The 23,430-nt window shown below is 33.8% G+C and overlaps 1 protein-coding gene across 1 annotated transcript; it reads right to left on the bottom strand.

Annotated features, from left to right (window-relative positions):
• Window positions 1–19,178: 19,178 nt before the first annotated feature.
• LOC131627264 (cysteine-rich receptor-like protein kinase 10) lies at window positions 19,179–23,363 on the bottom strand. The gene is made up of 7 exons (XM_058898100.1): window positions 22,383–23,363; window positions 22,157–22,300; window positions 21,948–22,069; window positions 21,655–21,865; window positions 21,328–21,565; window positions 21,091–21,241; window positions 19,179–20,998 (listed from the first exon to the last, which is right to left on the bottom strand). Exons 1-7 carry the CDS (start codon window positions 23,167–23,169, stop codon window positions 20,702–20,704), a joined length of 1,950 nt encoding a protein of 649 aa, XP_058754083.1. The 5' UTR covers window positions 23,170–23,363; the 3' UTR covers window positions 19,179–20,701.
• Between the last annotated feature and the right edge of the window lie 67 nt (window positions 23,364–23,430).

The raw sequence follows: 23,430 nt of genomic DNA, 5'->3' as shown, positions 1-23,430 counted from the left end.
GCGTCTCCAATTGTCCCCAAATTCCCTCGTCTACAAACAATATAAAAGAGAAAAATAGAATAGGTGGCTTAAGAGCTAAGGTGGCATTCTCCAATGAGCTGCAGTACCATGGCTATTACAAAATGGAGAATGAAAGCAAAACAACGGAGCACAGCTTGAGACGGACCCCTCCCTAACCAAGGACGTGCGTCTCCCAGGCTACAGAGGTGTGCGTCTCCATTCACACACATAATCATACCAGTTTCAAATTTTAGGTTTTTCCTACAATGAAGTCTAATACAGAATCGTTTCTTTGAACAAAGAACAAATTAGAAACACGGCAGCCTAATATAAATAGATACTTCTACTTCACAAAATCAATTAACACAAACAACAACAAGCAGCAATGGTAGAGATACAAAATTTCCAGTTTCAGAACAATTTAACACTGCAAAACCATAACCTAATCCCTAATCCCCAACATACAATTGTTCATAAGCCCCATTATAGGAGGAGAACCCCACCCTTACCTTGTTTGGATTGAAGAAAACTCTACAAACCCTAGCACTTGGATTGGGATCTCTCTAAGCTTGCTTCTCCTCTTCAAGACCTAGCCTCCTTTCTCCCAAATGATTTTTTATTTTCTGGTTTCTCCACACTCACTAAATCTCTTACTACACTAAAACCTATTTTTATTATAACATTGTGCTTAATAAATAACACCATATTTTTATTCTTCCTTTAATCAAAATAGGCCCAATAAGCTCACTAACTCCAAATAAATTAAAATACTATTTCTAACGATATTCCACCGGTAAAATAGATTAATTCGCCACAAATAAAATTTATCAACCGATAATAGCGAAAATAATAATATAATATAATACTATTTAATTAAACAAATAATTAAACAATCGGGCGTTACAATCTTACTTGAGTATCTCTAGCACGATCGTCGCAATATTCTCCACCTCTTCCCCAGTAGGTCCTCTTGTGAAGCTCTTGCACTAATGGGGTTCTTCTCTTAGCCATAGCCTAATACACATAGAACTCCAATAAAAATATAACAAAATTAAGAATATAATTTTAAAAAAAGTAGTGAGATGAAAATATATTACCATCTGTTCAGCATGATCAGCAATACTAATACTTCCGGCTCTATCATTAGCGGCTCCCCTTTCTGATGCTCTACGTTGTTTTGCTTTTTCAGATTTTTTCTTAAACTCATATGATTTCTAATAAACGAGCATTTCTTTAAACATATTTTCGCCCATCCATGAAGGCCCGATCCATCTTTCTTCATATTCAAGCATGGCACGCCAAAGCATGTCTGAAAGTCGTGCTGATGCTCTTTTCTTAAAATTAATCTCAACCAGCTCATCATCTAGTGTGTGCCATACACACTTCTCCTGCAATATAAAAATTAAAACAAGATGGTTAGAAATTAAAAGGCATGCATACAGTAATTGATTATATAAACTAAATTTAGTATAACAATATTTCATAATCTTATATAAACCAAACCTCATATCAGCCCCAAACTCACACATTCAAATTGCACAAAATAATACATACACATTCAGTTTCAAAAATCCAAACATTCAAGAGCCAAGAACAATGTGCAGCAACCGGCCTAAAATTTTAAGGAAAGAGTCGCCACCATTTATTTTTATCCTAAAGGAAGGGAATTAAACGAATTACCCTATGGTCAGAGATTCTATGTTCGTGAGTCGGTTAGACGGAGGGAAGGTGTTAGGCACCCTTCGTCTCCCTTGTATTCAAGGGGACCCCTTATAGGTTTAGATTTTTATAAATTTAAATTGAAGATACGGTAAACGTACGTTCACCTATATCCAAAAAATAGTTTTATTGATATGTTAGTATTTTTTATAGTTATACTCGCTAGGGTTTCAAAACCCTATGCCTACGTATCCTCTAGTGCAATGAGGAAGTCAGAGTACCGTAGTTCATAGTTGTTTGGTTGGTGTTTTTTATAGGATCATGTAATCACTTTCAAACGATCTTTTGAAATCTAATAGGTTTGAAAAATGCGTAGTCGTGGGCGTAGTTCGAAATTTAATTTAAAAGAAATTACACAATCCTTTTTGAAAAATAATATTGAATTTTGTTATGTTAGTAGAAAATAGATCATTGTTGGTTTGCTATTTTAAGTGTTTTTATATTTTTTATATTTTTTTGTATTTTTACACCTAATTAATTAAAAGTGTATTTTTTGGTTTTTGTATTGTTATACATTTTTGTATTTTAATATGTTTTTTTTATATATTAAAAACTAAGAAATTGAAATAGTAAAAACATATATTGTAACCTAGCATGAGAAAGGGAAACGATGTTTCCTATGTGACTTGGTCCAACAGCCAATGGAAGGCTGCCACATAGCAGAGAGATAATTGAAGAAAAAAAACAAAAAAACACAAAACAATAAATAAAAATAAAATAAGTAATTCTCATTCATTTTCTTTAACTTTCTCCTTCTCTCTCAGTCACGTTATTCTCTCTTTCTCTTTCAAAAACAACAACAAAACATCACCCACAACAACACCTTAAAACCCAGATCTTTCAACTCTCATCCAAACCCCAAATTAAACCCAGGAAACAACATGCATCAGCAAAGATTGAAGCTAAGTGTACAATTTACCTTTCTCTCACCCTGGGTTTTGAAGTCCCAATCTTTCCGATCTCTAATCTCGTCTTTGCTTCTGGTTTCAGGTAAACGGCGGAGTGGAGAGGGAATTAGGGTTTCAGATTTGAAACTCCTAATTCTTGGGGGCCAATCGGCGAAGCGACTTTGGTAGATTTCACAACGAAGTCTTTCTTTTCTACACCTTCTCTCTTTGAATTTTGTGTTAATTTTTCGGTCCCTATGTTAGTTTGAGAACTAGGTTTATATAGTTTTTAGGAGTTGAATCAATTAGGAAATAGGTTTGATTGTTGTTTATGAATAAATTGATTTCAGATTCGATTTGATATATGGAGTTTTCGGATTTAGGAAATTAATTGATCGCATTTTGATTTGTGTTTACGAGTTTGATTCTATTTGGGATTTGATCAACTATGGTTGATTTTTTTTCCATTTTTGAATTTGATTTGGATACTGATTTTGAAGATTCGGTCTTCAATTGCTTCAGAACTTTCCGATTTTACTTCACACGGTTTTGGGATGTTTGATGATTGTTTCTATTGATGAAGACGATGAACATGAATCTCATTGTTTACTCTTTTCCTTTTCATTATAATAATAGTAATAGTAATTAAAACTTACCTATTATAACTAAAAATAACGTCTAATCTAATTTTCTTTTATTTTTCTTAAATAAATACTTAGTAAGACTATTAATAACAATTATTATTTTTTCTAAAAGGAAAATTGACATTCTAAAAGCTACTAAAACTAACCAAAAAAGCATAAAAATATAAAATCTAGCGTTCCAAAAAACATATATGACCTATAATAATAATAATAATAATAATAATAATAATAATAATAATAATAATAATAATAATAATAATAATAATAATAATAATAATAAAAGTATATATCAATTTATAGTGATAATAGTAATTACTAATATAATAATTAACTGATGATATCATCAGTAGTAATGACCAGCTAACAATAATATTTTAAATAATACTGATAGTAGTATAATTAATAATAATGGCAAATAACAAAAGTGATTTTGAAATAATAATAGTATAATTAACGATTAAGAAGATGCTAGTATAACATTAATAAAACAAATCCTTTTGACCATAATCATTTTTAAATAATAAGATAATTAAATAATCATTAATATTAATAATAGTTAGAGTATAAGAGTTTTAACATGGACCCTAAAATTTTTTTTTTTTTACAATGCTAAGCCCATTGATTTAATGAACACCCCGTAAGCAACAATTGTTTTGAATATGCTTCTTATTGAAGTAAAAAAGGAAATCAAATTGTTAGTGCTAAAAGCGGTCAAATTTGGGGTATGACAGCTGCCCCTATTTAATATCTCTTTGATTGGAGGACGTGAGAATATGCAGATCTCACGTGCTTCGAATTAGAGAGTTATTAAATATCGGAAGACCCCAAAATTTGACCTGAGTTTGAAAAAAAAGATAGCAAAAAAAATGAGGTAGAGATGACGTGGGTAGTCCACCAATGTTTGAGTAGAACAATTACAAATTTAGTGTTCTTACCACGACCGAGAGGGTAAGTCATACTAGTTTTGAAAAGGGTAATCTGCTAAAGCCTTTAGGGCTAATATAGCAGATTGTGTCATGGATTTCATATATTCGTCACAACCTAGAGAATAATAAATAATGAGTTTCAACTCTATTTTAGATTTTAATCCAATAGAGTTGAGGAAAGATGGAAAACTTACTTGCCACATCCTAGAGAGCAAGTAGTCGTCAATTTATTCTTTATCTATCACGACCTAGAGGATAGATAAAGTTTGCGTTTAACCAAGATTAGATAGTATAATGACTGTAGATAATCATGCCTATACTAACTGGTAAACGTTCTCACCAAATGTTTGCACCAAATGTTCCCCAAATTGTTCTCACTAAGAGTTTGCACCAAATGTTCCCCAAATTGTTCTCACCAAGTATTTGCGTTTAACCACAATTAGATAGTAAAAATGACTGTAGATAATCATGCTTATGCTAACTGGTAAACCTTCTCACCAAATGTTTGCACCAAATGTTCCCCAAATTGTTCTCACCAAGTGTTCGCACCAAATATTCCCCAAAATGTTCTCACCAAGAGTTTGCACCAAATGTTCCCCAAATTGTTCTCACCAATTTTTTTTTTTGCTCCAAGCACCAAATTTTCTCACCAAATGTTTGCACCAATGTTTTTTTGCCCCAAGCACGAAATTTTCTCACCAAATGTTTGCATCAATGTTTGTGTATTTGTGATTTCGATGATTTTATAATCATCAGTTTTTTTTTGTGTTTATTGACATCGGCAATGTTACTGGAAATCGTCAATTAGGTGATTGGAAAATGAACACTCAGTAAGGATACTGTCATCGATAAGGTTACCGGAAATCATCAATCAGGAGATTGGTAATATGTGTTCAGTAAGGCTGCTGACATCAGTAAGGCTACCGGAAATCATCAATCAGGCGATTGGAAATAAACAAACAGTAAGGTTATTGCCATCGGTAAGGCTACTGGAAATCATCAATCAGGCGATTGGAAATAAATAAACAGTAAGGTTACTGTCATCGGTAAGGTTACCAGAAATCATCAATCAGGCGATTGGAAACATGTATTCAGTAAGTCTACTGATATCGGCAAGGCTACCGAAAATCATCAATCAGGCGATTGAAATAAACAAATAGTAAGGTTACTGTCATCGGTAAGGCTACCGGAAATCATCAATCAGGCGATTGGAAATAAACAAACAGTAAGGTTACTGTCATCGGTAAGGTTACCGGAAATCATCAATCAGGCGATTGGAAATAAACAAACAGTAAGGTTACTGTCATCGGTAAGGTTACCGAGTGCTAAGCAAACTTGATTTTTTGTAAAAGAGTTTTGTTTTATAACTGCCAAGTAAATTTAGGCTTTACAAAAAAGTTTTATGTTTTTGGAGATGAGATGAATTCTAAGTTTTATGCTTTTGGAGATGAGATGAATGCTATGCATGATTCATGACAATGAAATGACTTGATTGTCCAATAAGTTTGTGGATGATTATGATTGAGACGAGTCACTTATGCAACAAGGCTGCTTATTAAAAGCAAGTTGTTTATGCTGGTATGGCTTCATGACACTTGTTTTTGAACTCGTAAATTGTTGGCGTAGGAGAAGGATCCAAGGGAAATATGAAAGTACGCAGAGAGCCTGCCCCTTTGTGAAATGTATTACTCCAATATGTTTATTTGTAGACATTTTTCTTTATACGATCCCGAGAGTAGTTTGACTGTAATATGAATGACCCCACTATTTTGCACTTCGAGACATTATGCCTTCGATTGTGGTATCTTAGAATTTCCTGCCCCATAATGAACTATTTTGAATTAACTCTTTCAAACGAGCCTCGTAGCGGTCTGCCCCAATATTCGGATTTTTGAAAGGTATGCCCCTAATTTCTAGGATCTGGAGAAAGTACCCTTAGAAAGAACTTGGACATCACCGCGAACTTGATATAGATTTCCCCAAGATTTGAATTTTGAAAAGTATGCTCCAATATCTCTATGATATGGAGGACCCTTAGAAAGAACTTGGACATCATCGCGAACTTGATATAGATTGCCCCAAGATTTGAGTTTTAAAAAGTATGCCCCAATTTCAAAGTTTGAAGGGATGTTCTTAGACCTCACCATGTGGTGATATGATTTGATATAAATTTCGCCAAGTGTCCAAATCTTGGAAAATTTGTACTCTGTAATTGCTTGAAGAGAATTTGGATCCTACATGCTGTAAGATGAACTTGGTACGATATGCCCCCATATTTGAGCTTTGAAAGTTTGCCACTGATCATTAGGATCTTGGAAATGTATGCCCCTGATTGTTTGGTGCTTCGAAATGTGACTCAAGTTGATCGAATCTTAGAAGAATGCCCCTAGTCAATATGATCTTCCTATGATATGCCCCTATGATCATTAAGATTTGCCCCTGATTATAGGGCTCCTCTTAGATGTTTTGCCCCTAGTCAGTAGCGTCTTGAAATGAATTTCTTTTGATTAAACCAATTTGGAAATCTCCTTGATGCTAAGTTTTGATTCGTAGATAAAATTGTACATTTTGAAAAGTAATTCTTAGTGATGCACATGCAAGTTTTTGAAATCGAAGTTTTTATGGAGAAGGAATAGATGATTTAGAGATGGAGATTCGAAGAAGCGAAATGGTTAGCAATAATTTTAACAAACATAGGAGTTAGTTTAACACAAATTTTTCCGAGTATGCTTTCATAGTTTAACCTTGCTTCAATTAGGGCTTTCAAAGGTTGTAACGTGGCCATGGTTTGTGGTTTCAGAAACAAAGATATAAGGCTCAAATTTTATATAAACCCACCCCATTCTCCTTGATGTTCTCCAATCCTAAAATTCGCTTAATCCAATTAATGCATTCAGTTTGCAAGAGAATTTTTCGTAGTCGTAGTGATGGTAATAAGCAACGATAAAGATTCAAGCGCCAATGAAGAGCATTGATAAGATCCAAACGTTGATAAGAAGCTTTTGATTTTTTTTGAGGGGGCAGTCACAAGATTATTTTTCAATTTTTTCCTTTATTTTGCATGGATCAATTTTTTTTTGAATTTCGGCCCATCAGGATACCCTAACTTTTGCCTAAGTCAATATATTATTATATATTTTTGTTTTTCTTTGACTTAGCGGGTTTTTTTTATTTATTTCTGCCTTCTTTTTTTTTTTGCATTTTGAACATGTGACTGCCACTTTGATTATTGTAAGCTTTGTCTTTATTAATTCATTGATCTTGGATGTGAGGAAACAAATGTGCTTGAACCTTTGCTTTAATTGACCAATTCTCCCAAGAACAGAATGCACCATTGAATTAATTGACATCTACCCTGCCCCTGGTTAAAATTAAGGTTGTTTTTATTTATTTCAGAAAAATAGACCAAACTCCAACTCCTGGCTCGAGGGGGTTGACTACGGATTAACTCCCTTATTTCTCCACTGTTTAGAATTTGAAACAATGCCTTACATCATCAGCTCGGTTTTACATTGAAAGTATACGTTAGCAAAATTTTAGTTATTTACATCATTCTCCCTCGAAGTTTGTTAAAGGTAAAAAAAATTAATTGGTTTTTTTTCCGATTTTTTTGTGTACATGGAAATTGATGGCATAAGAAAGAGTGAATACGAGTGGATTGACTTCAAAACATGCATGATTATTTTATTAGAATTATTGATCCAAAGATACAAATTCACACCAAATACAAATTTAGCAATAAGAAAATTACAATTCGAAATTGATAAAGTTTAATGATCATAAGGATGGGCTTCGTTGTTAATACACCGATCTTGGGATACACCTTCTTAGTTCTTGTATTTTGTCAAAGTAAGGAGTGATCTTTGACTCTTCTTGGGCATACCTATTTTGTTGATAAGGCAATTGATGTTGATATTGTTGCTTTTGATATAGGGGATCCCCAATGGTAGTTGCATATGAGGCGTTGTAGGCTTTTGACTTGTATGATGAAGGGCTGCCCCCTCTCTCCAATAAAACTTGTATCTCTTGAGTTTTCTTCTCAAGTTCATCTGTGAGTATCGGAAATCTGCTAGCTTGGGGGACAGTTACACAAAGAAGGTATTATTGTGCACTGGCACGCCACCATCGTTCGATGGTGATTCTGTGGTCCCCTAAGGTCAACACAAGGGCGCTTGATAGACGGCTCAGATTGAAAGAGTATGGTACAAAGCATGCATGGGATTACAGTTTAGTAATCTCCATAACAACGGATGACACACACGGAGAGAGTATATGATTTAGCTGTTTTAACTAGGGAATATCATAAAGACACACAAAGGATTGCACCATAGTAACCTCACCACGCGGCCAGTTGATGGCGACGTGTTGCAATCCAAATGAAGTTATGGAGGGAGTATGTGTGTTCTCCTTCCCTTTTAATTTACATAATCGACGAAATATGTCAAGTCGATTCATTAATTATTCACGAATACGGTAGATGTAAAATCCACCTATATCTTAATAAAAAAAGCATTGAGTCTATGCTAAACATTATTTTTGTTAAGTGAGCTCGCCAAGGTGTCAGGACCTTGTGCCTACGTATTCTCATTGTGCAATGAGAAAGTCAGAGCCTTCGTAGTTCGGCTCAAAAGGGAATATAAGAGTTTATTTTGTTGGATAATGTTATGTAAAAAGAACTCCTATAGGTTAGGGATAAGGACATATGAAAGAGAATCCCTACAGGCTAAGGAGTATGACAAACAAACTGAAGCATATACAAGCTAGGATAGTAATACCATATACCAGTTTTTTTTGAATATATTCAAATGAAAACACCTTAAACAAGTTTAAGGTGAATACCCTAAAGAGGCTAGGGTAGCGAAAACCCTATACCAGTCTTGAGATAGAAACAAGGACACCCCATATGAGTTTATGGTAGTGAATACCCTAAAGAGGCTAGGTTAGTAATACCCTATATCAGTTTTGAGAGAGAAACGAGGACACCCCATACGAGTTTATGGTAGTGAATACCCTAAAGTGGCCAAGGTAGTAATACCCTATACTGGTTTTTGGGATGGATAGACAAAAGAGAACCCTTGCGAGTTTCTTGAGAAAGAAATAGACAGAAAGTAACCCAAGTATGTAGATACTTAAGTTTGTCCTACGTATATTCTACCCTTCCCTATGATGGTGATTTTCTTAAGGGTATCATGGATAACACGAAAGGGAAAAGGCACAAGGGCCTCCCTTAAGCGGAGTCTCTTTGTAGACCAAGACTTTTGTCTTGTAGGTCGTACAAGGTCTCACCATGAGATTTTGTTTTGGCTTTTACAAAGAGTCATAAGTCAAATCCAAAGTCCTACCTCCGAAAGTGTGCTCTTTCTAAAGGTATTTCTTAGGATAAGACTGACTCTATGTGAAATAGTCGCAACAACACACGGGGGCAGATTAGCCCTCGTGGCCAATTGACATTTCGTTTCTAAGGTTCTTTCCATTTCTTCACGCAAAAAGATCCCACCGATATATATAGTAATGATAAAAGAAATTAATGAAATAAACAATTAAAATGAGTATAGAAATAACACGAATAAATAAAATGGAAACACTCATAGGAAAGGAATAATTTATTTAGTTATAAATAATATTTAAACTGTATTTAGGTGAACGAAATTATTTATAGTGATGAGTTAAAGAGTATCCATTAGTATGTAAGTTCCTAGGTTCGTTCTACGGGCAATCTACACTCCCATAAAGGTAGTATTTTTCTTAAGGGGTTTATGGATAACATCAAAGGGAAAGGCGCAAGGGCCTCCCTTAAGTGGAGCCTCGTTGTAGACCGAGATTTTGTCTCTTAGGTCGTACAAAGGTCTCACCATAATTTTTGTTTTGATTTTTACAAAGAGTCGTAGGTCAAATCCAAAGTCCTACCTCTGAAAGAATATTCTTTCCAAAGATATTTCTTAGGATAAGACTGACTCTAGGTGAAATAGTCGCAACAACGCACAAGGGGCAGATTAGCCCTCGTGGCCAATTGACATTTCGTTTTCTAAGGGTTATTATCATTTTTCTCATCACAAAAAATTAATCCCACCTTATAAATAATAAACATAAAAATAAAGCAAATAAATATTAAATAAGAGTAATATAAAAAATAAATAAATATCAATAAACAATAAAAAAACCAATATAATAAAATCCTCAAAATAAACCAAAACCTAAAAGTAGGGTCGACTCTATGTTTAAAAAAGTGTCCCCAGCAGAGTCGCCAGCTGTAGCAACCGGCTTTTAATTTTAAGGAAAAGAGTCGCCACCATTTATTTTTATCCTAAAGGAAGGGAATTAAACGGATTACCCTATGGTCAGAGATTCTATGTTCGTGAGTCGGTTAGACGGAGGGAAGGTGTTAGGCACCCTTCGTCTCCCTTGTATTCAAGGGGACCCCTTATAGGTTTAGATTTTTATAAATTTAAATTGAAGATACGGTAATACGTTCACCTATATCCAAAAAATAGTTTTATTGATATGTTAGTATTTTTTATAGTTATACTCGCTAGGGTTTCAAAACCCTATGCCTACGTATCCTCTAGTGCAATGAGGAAGTCAGAGTACCGTAGTTCATAGTTGTTTGGTTGGTGTTTTTTATAGGATCATGTAATCACTTTCAAACGATCTTTTGAAATCTAATAGGTTTGAAAAATGCGTAGTCGTGGGCGTAGTTCGAAATTTAATTTAAAAGAAATTACACAATCCTTTTTGAAAAATAATATTGAATTTTGTTATGTTAGTAGAAAATAGATCATTGTTGGTTTGCTATTTTAAGTGTTTTTATATTTTTTATATTTTTTTGTATTTTTACACCTAATTAATTAAAAGTGTATTTTTTGGTTTTTGTATTGTTATACATTTTTGTATTTTAATATGTTTTTTTTATATATTAAAAACTAAGAAATTGAAATAGTAAAAACATATATTGTAACCTAGCATGAGAAAGGGAAACGATGTTTCCTATGTGACTTGGTCCAACAGCCAATGGAAGGCTGCCACATAGCAGAGAGATAATTGAAGAAAAAAAACAAAAAAACACAAAACAATAAATAAAAATAAAATAAGTAATTCTCATTCATTTTCTTTAACTTTCTCCTTCTCTCTCAGTCACGTTATTCTCTCTTTCTCTTTCAAAAACAACAACAAAACATCACCCACAACAACACCTTAAAACCCAGATCTTTCAACTCTCATCCAAACCCCAAATTAAACCCAGGAAACAACATGCATCAGCAAAGATTGAAGCTAAGTGTACAATTTACCTTTCTCTCACCCTGGGTTTTGAAGTCCCAATCTTTCCGATCTCTAATCTCGTCTTTGCTTCTGGTTTCAGGTAAACGGCGGAGTGGAGAGGGAATTAGGGTTTCAGATTTGAAACTCCTAATTCTTGGGGGCCAATCGGCGAAGCGACTTTGGTAGATTTCACAACGAAGTCTTTCTTTTCTACACCTTCTCTCTTTGAATTTTGTGTTAATTTTTCGGTCCCTATGTTAGTTTGAGAACTAGGTTTATATAGTTTTTAGGAGTTGAATCAATTAGGAAATAGGTTTGATTGTTGTTTATGAATAAATTGATTTCAGATTCGATTTGATATATGGAGTTTTCGGATTTAGGAAATTAATTGATCGCATTTTGATTTGTGTTTACGAGTTTGATTCTATTTGGGATTTGATCAACTATGGTTGATTTTTTTTCCATTTTTGAATTTGATTTGGATACTGATTTTGAAGATTCGGTCTTCAATTGCTTCAGAACTTTCCGATTTTACTTCACACGGTTTTGGGATGTTTGATGATTGTTTCTATTGATGAAGACGATGAACATGAATCTCATTGTTTACTCTTTTCCTTTTCATTATAATAATAGTAATAGTAATTAAAACTTACCTATTATAACTAAAAATAACGTCTAATCTAATTTTCTTTTATTTTTCTTAAATAAATACTTAGTAAGACTATTAATAACAATTATTATTTTTTCTAAAAGGAAAATTGACATTCTAAAAGCTACTAAAACTAACCAAAAAAGCATAAAAATATAAAATCTAGCGTTCCAAAAAACATATATGACCTATAATAATAATAATAATAATAATAATAATAATAATAATAATAATAATAATAATAATAATAATAATAATAATAATAAAAGTATATATCAATTTATAGTGATAATAGTAATTACTAATATAATAATTAACTGATGATATCATCAGTAGTAATGACCAGCTAACAATAATATTTTAAATAATACTGATAGTAGTATAATTAATAATAATGGCAAATAACAAAAGTGATTTTGAAATAATAATAGTATAATTAACGATTAAGAAGATGCTAGTATAACATTAATAAAACAAATCCTTTTGACCATAATCATTTTTAAATAATAAGATAATTAAATAATCATTAATATTAATAATAGTTAGAGTATAAGAGTTTTAACATGGACCCTAAAATTTTTTTTTTTTTACAATGCTAAGCCCATTGATTTAATGAACACCCCTTATTAGTAATACCCTTTCTAAAAACAATACTTGAATACACCCTTTTTAATAGTAATTAACAGTTATTTTATTTATACACCCCCGTAAGCAAAATTGTTTTGAATATGCTTCTTATTGAAGTAAAAAAGGAAATCAAATTGTTAGTGCTAAAAGCGGTCAAATTTGGGGTATGACACAATGCATATTCAAGCTTTTCTATTTCGGAGCCATAAAAGAAAACCATGCACTACATATCATTTAAACATCCTCATCTTAGACTAGCCTTTTACCCACTGTTAAATAACACTAACAATAGCCACATAATTTTCCAATAGGAATTAACTACTAACTTCTAATAGTTTTATTAACACTAACAGTAGCCCAATTGGATTTAAAATTGATGAAATAAAAATGAAAAAAAATACCTGAACTCCACTGTCGTCGGAGACAGAAAGAGTATGAATATGAACTTTAAAGCCTATATGATTCTTAGCTAGTAACACCACCTCCAACTCTGCAGAGGCATAACGCCAAAATCTCAAACTCAAATCGCAGAAACCATGGAAGAGAAATCTTAAACGTAAAACGAAGTTTGCTAGAAAGGAACGAACAATTGTACCAACATTATATGAGAAACCCCAAATGCCGAACCCTAGAAAGAATCAAACAATTGTACCTTGTGAGAAGGCTTAAAACGAACGATTGCAACTTGTGGGAAGGCTTGGAAGGAATGATGCAGCTTGCGATAAAGGTTCCTGTTGGGTTAAGGGTTTTGTGTATTTTTTTTCTTGAGTGAAAAGTGTGGGAGGCAGAGAGTGGAAGAATAGAGAGAATGAGAACGTGGGAGATGGAGATGAAAAGGAAATATTAAAGAAACTTTGCGAGGTGAGAAATTTCCGACAAATTTTATTGTTATTGACACTTGCGGCGTGCTTCTCACCCCGCAACCTCCGTGTCTGACACATGTACCTACCACTCTGTACCATTATTAATTGCCAAATTTATTTTTCTCTAAAATTAAAAAAAAAAACTTGCGAAGTGGTCCTCACCTCACAACGTAAAAAGGCGTTGAGACTTGCGGGGTGATTTGTATTCGCAACTTTTGTGTCAGTAAAATCAACAAAAGGTCACCTGCCGCCCTGACTTCTCAGTAAATGTAATATTTATTTTTCCAATAACTTTTTAAAACATTGTTGCTGGGTGTTTAACACTCTACAACTTATTTTTCCAAAATTTCAAACTTCCCTCCCTCTAATGCGAGATGGAAAAACATTTATATTTTTTTTTTAAAGAAATATGGGTTATGAGGTGGTATGCATCCCGCAACTGCATTATTTTGCGAGGTGTTTGTCACCTAGCAAACTCACCCGGCTAATCAACAATTTTCTTGTAGTGGGGGTAAAATGCACCCCGCAAATGTTTAATAAATATTACACACTTCACCTTACTTCTCATATCTCCCAACCTATCTTATCTCTCTCACATTTCCTTCCCTCACATCTCAACTACCCAGCCTATATTATCTCTCTCTCATTTTTTTCCCTCACATCTCAACTTATCTTATCTCTCTCACATTTCCTTCATTTGCAGAAAAATATTTTCTCCACAAACACTATATCTTCTATTTTTAACACAAACAAAAATTCCATACTCAATAATATCTTGTTGGATTTGGATTTTCTTTAAATTTTTTCATCAAAGCCATCTACTATAAGGTACACATATGAAATTAATTTTTTGTTATTTGATATTGGGTTGTATGAGCTGTTTAGATTATGTCATTTTTAGTGAAATTTGTGTATAATATATTAAAAAATTTGTGATAAATTTTTTATGGTATTGTGTATTAATTTTTTTAAATGATGGAATATATGTTGTTGTTTTGTTAGTTACATAGAATGTATGTTTTTAGAATAGGTAAAAAAATTAGGAGCCATTAACAATAATTTCTGTTTTTAGGTTTGTTAATAATAATTTCTTTAGGCTTAATATATTTTTTCCCCTTTTTGATAAAAATGAATTATTAAAATAGAATATTATTATTTTTTATAAAATAGAATATTATTTTTATTTTTTAAATACAGAATATTATTACTATTTGTAAAAACTACATATTATTATTTTTTAAATCAATGTATTATTAAATTTTATAAAAATAGAATATTATTATAATATAAAAACAACTTTTTTTATAAGAAATGAAATGAAATATTATTATTATTATTATTTAAAAATAAAATATTATTATTATTTTTTAAATCAAAGTATTATTATATTTTATAAAAACAAAATATTATTATTATATTAAAAACCGTTTTTATGTTTTTAAAAGAAATGAAATATTTGTCAGGTGAATTTCACCCTGCAAGTTTTTAAATATTAAAATTTGTTAGGTGAATTTCACCGCAAGTCACTGAACATATTGCTCACCTGCCCTGAACCAACTGTGTCACCTGCTCTGAACATCCTGTTTCACATTCCTGCAAGTCTTGGAAAGCTTGTTTGCGGGGTGCATATAACCTGGCAACGTTGCGGGGTGGAAACTACCTGACAAAGTTGCGGGATGCATTTCCCCTTGCAAAAAAATGTGACTAACGTTTTTGCCGGGTGAATACACCACTTCGCAATTGTTGCGTTGCAAAGTGATATTTGCATTTGCAGGGTGGGTTTCACCTTTAAAGGTGAACAACTAGAATGTCGGAGATAAACCTTGTGCCACTGTATTTGCAAAGTGATAATTAATTTTGATGGTCTTTTCTGATATTAATTTTGGTTCCATTTGTTCTGTTATCTATTGGTTTTATTTGTTTTCTTTTCTTGCACTTTCTACTGTAAGGTGTTTTGCATATGATGGAATTTTTTATCGCAACATAAAAAGACTAAAAGTTTTTTTTTTTGTGTAAGCAAGATGGAATTAATAGGAGAACTAAGGGTTCTCAAACCTGTTTACACGAGAGGCGGAACAAAAACAAAAAATCCGCCGAAAAGAAAATACAAGCCAAATATAGTTATCAGAGGAAATACAAAGGATCTTTTGTAAACTCATAGAAACTATATATTGGATGCGTAATTTCTCCAAAAAACGACCATTTCCATAACAAAGACTTTATATTCCAAACCGTATTATCAACAACCTAACCTTCATTGCGGAAGCAAAAGCCGTTCCTAGATGACCAAAAAATCCACAATATAGCTAACCATATCACACCACATCTACCTTCTTTCACTTTTTTTTTTTACAAAAGAGGTACCAATCCATGAAACTTGGTAAGCATTCTTCTTCCACACCATTCACCGGCTTTCCAACCCAAGCCGCTATCTCACTCCACACCGCCCTCGCCTTATCGCACTTGAAAAAAGAATGATCACAACTCTCCGGAATTATACCACAAAATGCACACTTCGAATTCTCTATCGACAAAGAAATACCCCTAAACATCAATAAATCCTTTGTTGGAAGCCTATTAATAATTAGCCTCCAACCAAAAACCTTAATTTTGAAAGGTACATGAACCTTCCAAATTAGATCCTTAACGCCATCGAATCTATTAGAAGGACCAAACGGATACCTATAACCGGCCATAAAATCATAACAAGAAGCCACTGAAAATGAACCTCCCCCCGAACCACACCACTCCACCTTGTCTCTCCCTTCCAAATGTACATTACGGCCTATCAACAAAACATGGAGCGATGCATGCTCCGCCGCCACCAACGAATCAGTGTCAACACCCAAATCAACCCCAAAATTCCCCCACTTCCACTCCCCATTAACCCAACAACCCATACTAGCTACCGCCACCCGTCTCAAACAAGAGACCGAAAACAACTTTGGAAAAAGCTCCTTCAAACAGTAATTATCCACCCAACGAGATTCCCAAAACGGAGTGATAAATCCATTCCCAATCACAAACCTACTATTCAACTCAATCGGGTCTTCAACCGAAACATTACCAATAGAAATCAAATCTTTCCACCACACCGAAGAAGAAAAAAGAAGAAGTAGTGCTAAGAGAAGAAGACATACCTCCACAAAAGGAATTCATTACCAAATCACCATACCGAGCTTTTAGCAATTTGTACCAAGGCGCTTCTCCCCCTTCTAAAATCCTCCACCGCCATTTATAAAGAAGAGCAAGGTTGAAAACACCGACATCTTTAATACCAAGGCAACCTTTAGAGGTCGGAAGACAAACGTTCTTCCAACTAACCCAAAAAGTCTTCTTTCTCTCTCCCGAACCCCCACCCCATAAGAAATTATTTTGAATCCTCCCCACTTCCTTAACCACCGAAGATGGCATTTTGTAGAACGACATTGTGAAAATAGAAAGAGAACTAAGAACCGATTTCACTAAAGTGATTCTTCCTCCCAAGCTTAAGAATCGATTTTTCCAACCCGATAACCTCCTCCTAATCTTGGAAACAAGATGAGTCCAAGACTCATTTTTCCGCGGATTACACCCCACCTTAATTCCAAGAAAAGTAAAAGAACTCCCTTCCACTTTGCAAGACAAAACATAAGATGCGGCCTCCAAAAAATTAGCGCTCACATTAATACCGATCTACTTACTTTTGTGATAGTTGATACCTAGCCCCGATACCAACTCGAACGCCCTAAGAACCGCCTTGATCGCCCACACTTGCCTCCAAGAACTTCCCCCCACCAAAAGAGTATCATCCGCAAATTGTAAAATGTCTATCATGCAACCCCCATTAATGTCCATGCCTTTAAATTCACCAATGTCACCCGATTTCCTAACAAGACCCGCTAAACCCTCCGCCGCCAACACAAAAAGGAATGGGGATAACGGATCACCTTGCCTCAAACCCTTCTCCACCTCAAAATCCTTAGTCGGACTACCATTCACCATAACGGACATAGAACTACGAAAAATCAACATCTCCATCCATCTCCGCCACTTACCTCCAAACCCCATCCTAACCAACATATATCTTAGGAAATTCAAAGAAACTCTATCGTATGCCTTTTCAAAATCGACTTTGAATAACAAGTACCCTCTTCCTTCTTGCTTCGAAAAATCCACCACTTCATTAGCTACCAATACCCCATCTAAAAGATGTCTTCCCCGAACAAAGGCACTTTGACACGGCGATATAATCAAATTCAAAACTTTTTTCGATCTCCCCGCTAAAAGCTTTGAGATAGCCTTATACATGCACCCGACCAAACAAATGGGCCTATAATCATCCAACCCCACCGGGTTAATGGATTTTGGAACCAAAGTCAAGAACGAAGAAATAATAGCCTTTGATAACGTTCCTCCCCCATAAAAATGATTGAAGAACCGCACAAAATCCTCCTTTAGAAAGAACCAACATCTCTTAATGAACATAAAAGAAAAACCATCGGGACCCGGACTTTTATCACTCCCACAACCCCAAATAGCTTCCTTGATTTCATCTTCTTCAAAAGGCCTTTCAAGGGAAACACGATCAACCACGCTTATACTCTTGAAAGGAATACCGTCTAAATTCAATCTATCTTCCTCTAACTCAACAAATTTAGAAGCAAAGTGATTTCGGACCGCCGCCTTCTCAATCAAACCTCCGGGACAAATTGGATTTGTGTACACCCTCAGTTCTGTGGAGTTATATTCACGTAGTTGGAGTTTATTCATTTCTTCTTATAGGCGGCTCATCAATATAATTCAATACTTTAAGACTGAGTTGAGGTCATTCTAGTTCCGGAAAATCATTGTAAAAAATGTCTAACTTCCTGAGAAGCTATTGTGGGTTGCTGCGCTGACATTGGTTTTTTTTTATTTTTTTAAAAATAAGAGTTATCTTTTGTCCCTCATCCAAATTTTAATCAATATTATAAATATTTATATAATTTATAAATACAAAATAAATTGTTAATCGGGTGTTTCAACATTTTTATTAATTAATTTTAAAAATATTTAATTAAAATTATTAAATATTAATTATTAAAAACAAATTAATTAATAAAATAGTCTAATTATCCTTTTCCAGCTATTAAAAAATAAATTTTTAATCACAATCATCAAGTGTATTTAATCCAAACATATACTTATTTTTTAAGTGTCATTTTTTCTACTCCTTTTATTCTAAAATAAGGGACTTTTTAGCCAAAAAAAATCTCAATAATAGTCTTTTTATTTTTCCAATATAATATTAATTTATTTTTACCAATTTTACTCCTAATAATTATTGTCTACACTCTTTTTAAATTATAGCAATATACAACAATCAATATAAATTAACGGTAATTTTGTAAAAATATTAATTTTATTGATTCAATCAATACTTTTTTTAATTTGTGAGAAACAACCTTAAAATGAGATGGAGGGAGTATTTTTTAACACATATTAACACAACTAATAATTATTGTTATTCTTAAACAATGATTACTTTTTTTTTTATAATACTCTTAAATTTTTTAATAATTTCTTTTACTTTTTTTTCTCTCTATAATAAATATAAATAATTAGGAATAATTTTGACAAAACTACTATCATTATTCCTTTTTTTACCTTTGAAATGATACTTAAAAAAGAAATAATATTTTCCTTAAAAAAGACACTTATAAAAGAACTGAGGAAGTAGATAAATAAAATTACTCTTTTATACCTCGTATTTCCTCGAATCAAACACACCCTCATAACCTCATTACCTAATTTAACTTCTAGGAAGCATTTGCATGTTACCAAACTTGAATGTTTTAGTTAAAAAGAAGATGGAACAAAGCAATGCCGAGTGGGCCGAGCGCACTCGGGACTGTTTGATTAACATTCTGTGACGACTCAGCGCAAAGGATCATGGTTCAGTGCTTCAAGGAACCTTCTCTTCACTCTGTATTCAACCTCGAACCCTTCTTTGACTTGTCGCGCAAGTTAACTCTCTTATCATGGTTCAGTGCTTTAATCTGTTGTCCAATCGACTTACATCTTCCTCACCCAGATTTGTATTCAGCGTTGTTCTGATCGTTCTCTTGATCTCGTTGCCCAAAGGTACAAATTTTCTTCCCAATTTCTTCATGTTACTAATAATGCAAGAGTTTTATCTAGTTTTACTATACTTTAATAAATAACAATTTTTATTAGAAACATTTGTAGTGATGATTTTAATAACATGATTCAACTGCATTTCAGATGTCCAAATCTTAAGGTATTATCAATCAGAAATTGCAATGTTAGTGATGATTGTATCTCTAAGACTTCTTTTGGGTGTCCAAATTTAACGGAATTGGACATAAGCAATTGCTCTGAAGTAACCCATGAGTCATTTGTGTTGATTGAAAGAAAAGGTTATGAAGAGAAATGTGAGGAATACTATGTATCGGTTTTGATCCATTACAAGACAATGAGATTGTACCCGACGATTTTCTAATTGCTTGCATTTAAGAAGACGATTCGGAAGCTGCTTTCATTGCTAATTCTTTGCCTCATCTAAAGTGGTTAGAGATTGCATTCTTACGATTTATCAGCTAAAGGACTCAAATCAATATGTCAGGGGTGTCCTAACCTCGAGCTCTTGGATTTGTTTGGGTGCTATAACTTAACTAATTGAGACATTATGGGGTGTCCAGTTTGTTGTGATTGAAACACTTTGAAATTCCAGATTCCTATTTTATAAGGAAATCCGAGACTATAAGATGGGAGATTTCAAACAGTGACAATTGCTAAGGAGATGGTGCAAGATGTAAACTGCGAGTCCATCATCTCATCTTCTTTCTACATCTATATTGCTAAATATATATTTTCGGTAATTACAAAGGGATAACTGGATTGAAATTCTGCTACCAATGTGAGGATCTCGCTGGTGGAAAATCTGTAAGTACATCTGTCAGCATTCTCTGAATTTTGATAAAAAAGAGTGCACTAAACACAAACTTTCTGTTAACTGCATAGGCTTCAAGGTAACTTGAATTATCGACATTTAAAAACTTGAATATATATATATAACTTAAGATTTGGAAGTAACATATTACATGAATTCTAACTTCTAAGCAGTGGCAGAGAATGCAGAACTTACCTATGAACTTATTCCATTGAAAGTTGATATAGAAGTCGAACTTAACTCCCCTCCTACCATCTTTGGCAAAATTTCACTGCGCGTAGACTCTGTCAGCTCTCTTGGAAATGGCAACTCCGCGGAAGGGCTAGTGAGATACGAAACAATTGTTGCCATTGTAGGTCTATCATCATGTTTCTCTTGAACACATAATAAACCAATTTGAATACACTTAACCAATTCACTATGGTTGCATGATTCTTTTATATCTTGGTCTACTAGTTCTAATGGTGTTTGATTCATCCATTGTTTCCAAGCCTGTAATAATTTATTGAATTAGATATTATAAATATCATCCTTTTTATACTTCTTTTCATAAAAAAAATGAATTATCGAAAACCAATACTTACATGACCCAAGAGGTCATCGTCGCTATCAAATAAAAGAGAACGGGTATTCGTTTTTGAACTAATTATCTCCAAAATTATGACTCCAAAACTGAATACGTCTGATTTTTCTGAAAATTGTCCATGCATTGCATATTCTGGCGACATATAGCCACTATAATAACAAAACATCAATTAAATTAATAAAAATAAAACCATGAAGTTCTTGTTGTCAAATGCATATCAAGTCCAGAGACTTACTATGTTCCAACAATTCTATTTGTACTTCCCCGATCTTGATCTAGAGCCACCATTCTTGCCATGCCGAAATCAGATATTTTAGGATTCATATTATCATCTAACAATACATTACTAGGTTTGAGATCACGATGAATAATCTTCAACCTTGAATGGTTGTGTAGATAATGTATTCCATGCGCAATCCCTTTGATGATTTTATAACGCTCAAACCAGTGTAGTAATCTAGTCTTGTGGCTATCTATCAATACATCAACAAACACTCATTATAGAGAGAAAAATATCGAACATTATTCTACCAAAATCAATACATACAGACAGTTGAATTACCAAATAGAAAGTAATCGAGACTTTTGTTGGGCACGTATTCGTAAATGAGCATTTTCTCTTGGTCTTCCAAGCAAAAGCCTATTAAGGTTACCAAATTTCTATGCTGAAGTTTGGCTATTAGTAAAACCTCATTTATGAACTCTCCTGCACCTTGTCCTGAACTCAGAGATAGCTTTTTCACAGCTATTTGCCTTCCATCTATAAGATTACCCTGAAATCGTAACCAATCTATAAACTTAGCGAAAAAAAAGCACTAATGCACTATAATTTCACTTCTGTTTTTGATGTGTTACCTTGTAAACCTCTCCAAATCCTCCCTTGCCTATTTTATTCTCTGATGAAAATTTCTTTGTGGCTGCTTCAACTGTGGCTAAACTATACTGCAGTGACTGTAACGCCGCACTTTCATCACCAACTGGAAGAATAAATATACATGAATCTTAAATGTAGGCAAAGCTTTTTAGAAATGAGAGTTGACTGAATTAAACTTTTTTTTACTTACAATTTTCTCTCATAAGAGTTTTATATTTCTTCCAAGCTGATCTTCTGATGAGGAAATAGCAGCCTAAGCAAAGTAGAATTGTTGACCCGGTAACAATAACAACAATCAAGACCGTTCTTGTTGTTGACCCGGACTTGTTCTTTCCTGCATAAACAATAATTATTTTTATTTGTTGAATGCAATCTTTAAAAATTGGACTAGAGATCGAACAAACGAGACCTCTTACCGGAAGGTGGAGGTGGAAGCGAAGATGAATCATCGGTTGTATCGTAAAACTTGTAGGAATCATATCTGATATTACACCATGCAAGAAGAGCTCTAGCACCTTGTTTTCCTTCACAACATGTAAGAAGAGTTCTCGAAGCATTTACTAAACATTCGTCACACTGAACAATCGTCAATCCCTTGACACACTGCGCCAACCCATAAACCAAAGAGTTGCTTCTAAAGTCGAAGCTCTCTTCTCCAGTCGCGAATTGCTTTGCTGTCAGAGAATTTGCAGCTTCTGCAGCCAACGTACCCAAGAAACTCAACAACAATCCATTAAAGGTATCCAATTTCAAGGTAGTGATGTTCTTGTCATCGTTCAAATTTGCTCTTGGCACGATACTGGTGGGGCTAAAGTAACGATTAGTGTAACGCAGCATGCATTCGTCATACCATATAATCGACTCCGTTTTGTTAGGACAGAGGCGTGTTATATCTGTAGCTGCAGTGGTTACACAATTCTGACACATGGTGGAGTTAACGTCACCGCGGCAGAGGAAAACACCGCTGACAACGTTGGTTGTTCCCAATCCCATGAAGGTTGAGTAGAAATCAGCGCCGCCTATCGTGGCGTTGGCGACGAGAGAGGTGAGTAGGACATTGAGATTTGATTTGAGTACTGTGTTGTTGTTGGATTCGAAGGTTGCGTTGTTTGGACAGTAAATATCATTGTAAGTTGGAGATAGTGATGATGCTAATGAAGTTATTGCGGTAAGGAACACGAACAGAAAGAGTAGCCGAAGCATTTCAGGTAGGACGTAGGAGCAGAAAAAGTTGAAGTTTGTTATGTTTGTTATATGTTTGTGCTTTTTTCCTTTTGATTGTTTTTTTATTTGATCTAGGAGTCTGAACACTCTAATGGACTAGTCAATGAAGTTGAAAATTTTGAAACTTCAATGAATGTTATTTTGTAATTCAAATTAAATTTCAATAAAAGAAAAGAAGCTGCCTCGTCATAATCATTTGACAAAAAAGGCATGTTAGGACGTCGCTATTTGATAAAGCAA

Source organism: Vicia villosa, unplaced genomic scaffold (genome assembly GCF_029867415.1).
Source record: "Vicia villosa cultivar HV-30 ecotype Madison, WI unplaced genomic scaffold, Vvil1.0 ctg.000353F_1_1, whole genome shotgun sequence".
Lineage (NCBI taxonomy): Eukaryota > Viridiplantae > Streptophyta > Magnoliopsida > Fabales > Fabaceae > Vicia > Vicia villosa.
Note: the sequence above shows the minus strand (reverse complement) of the source record. Positions and strands in the feature narration are given on the sequence as shown.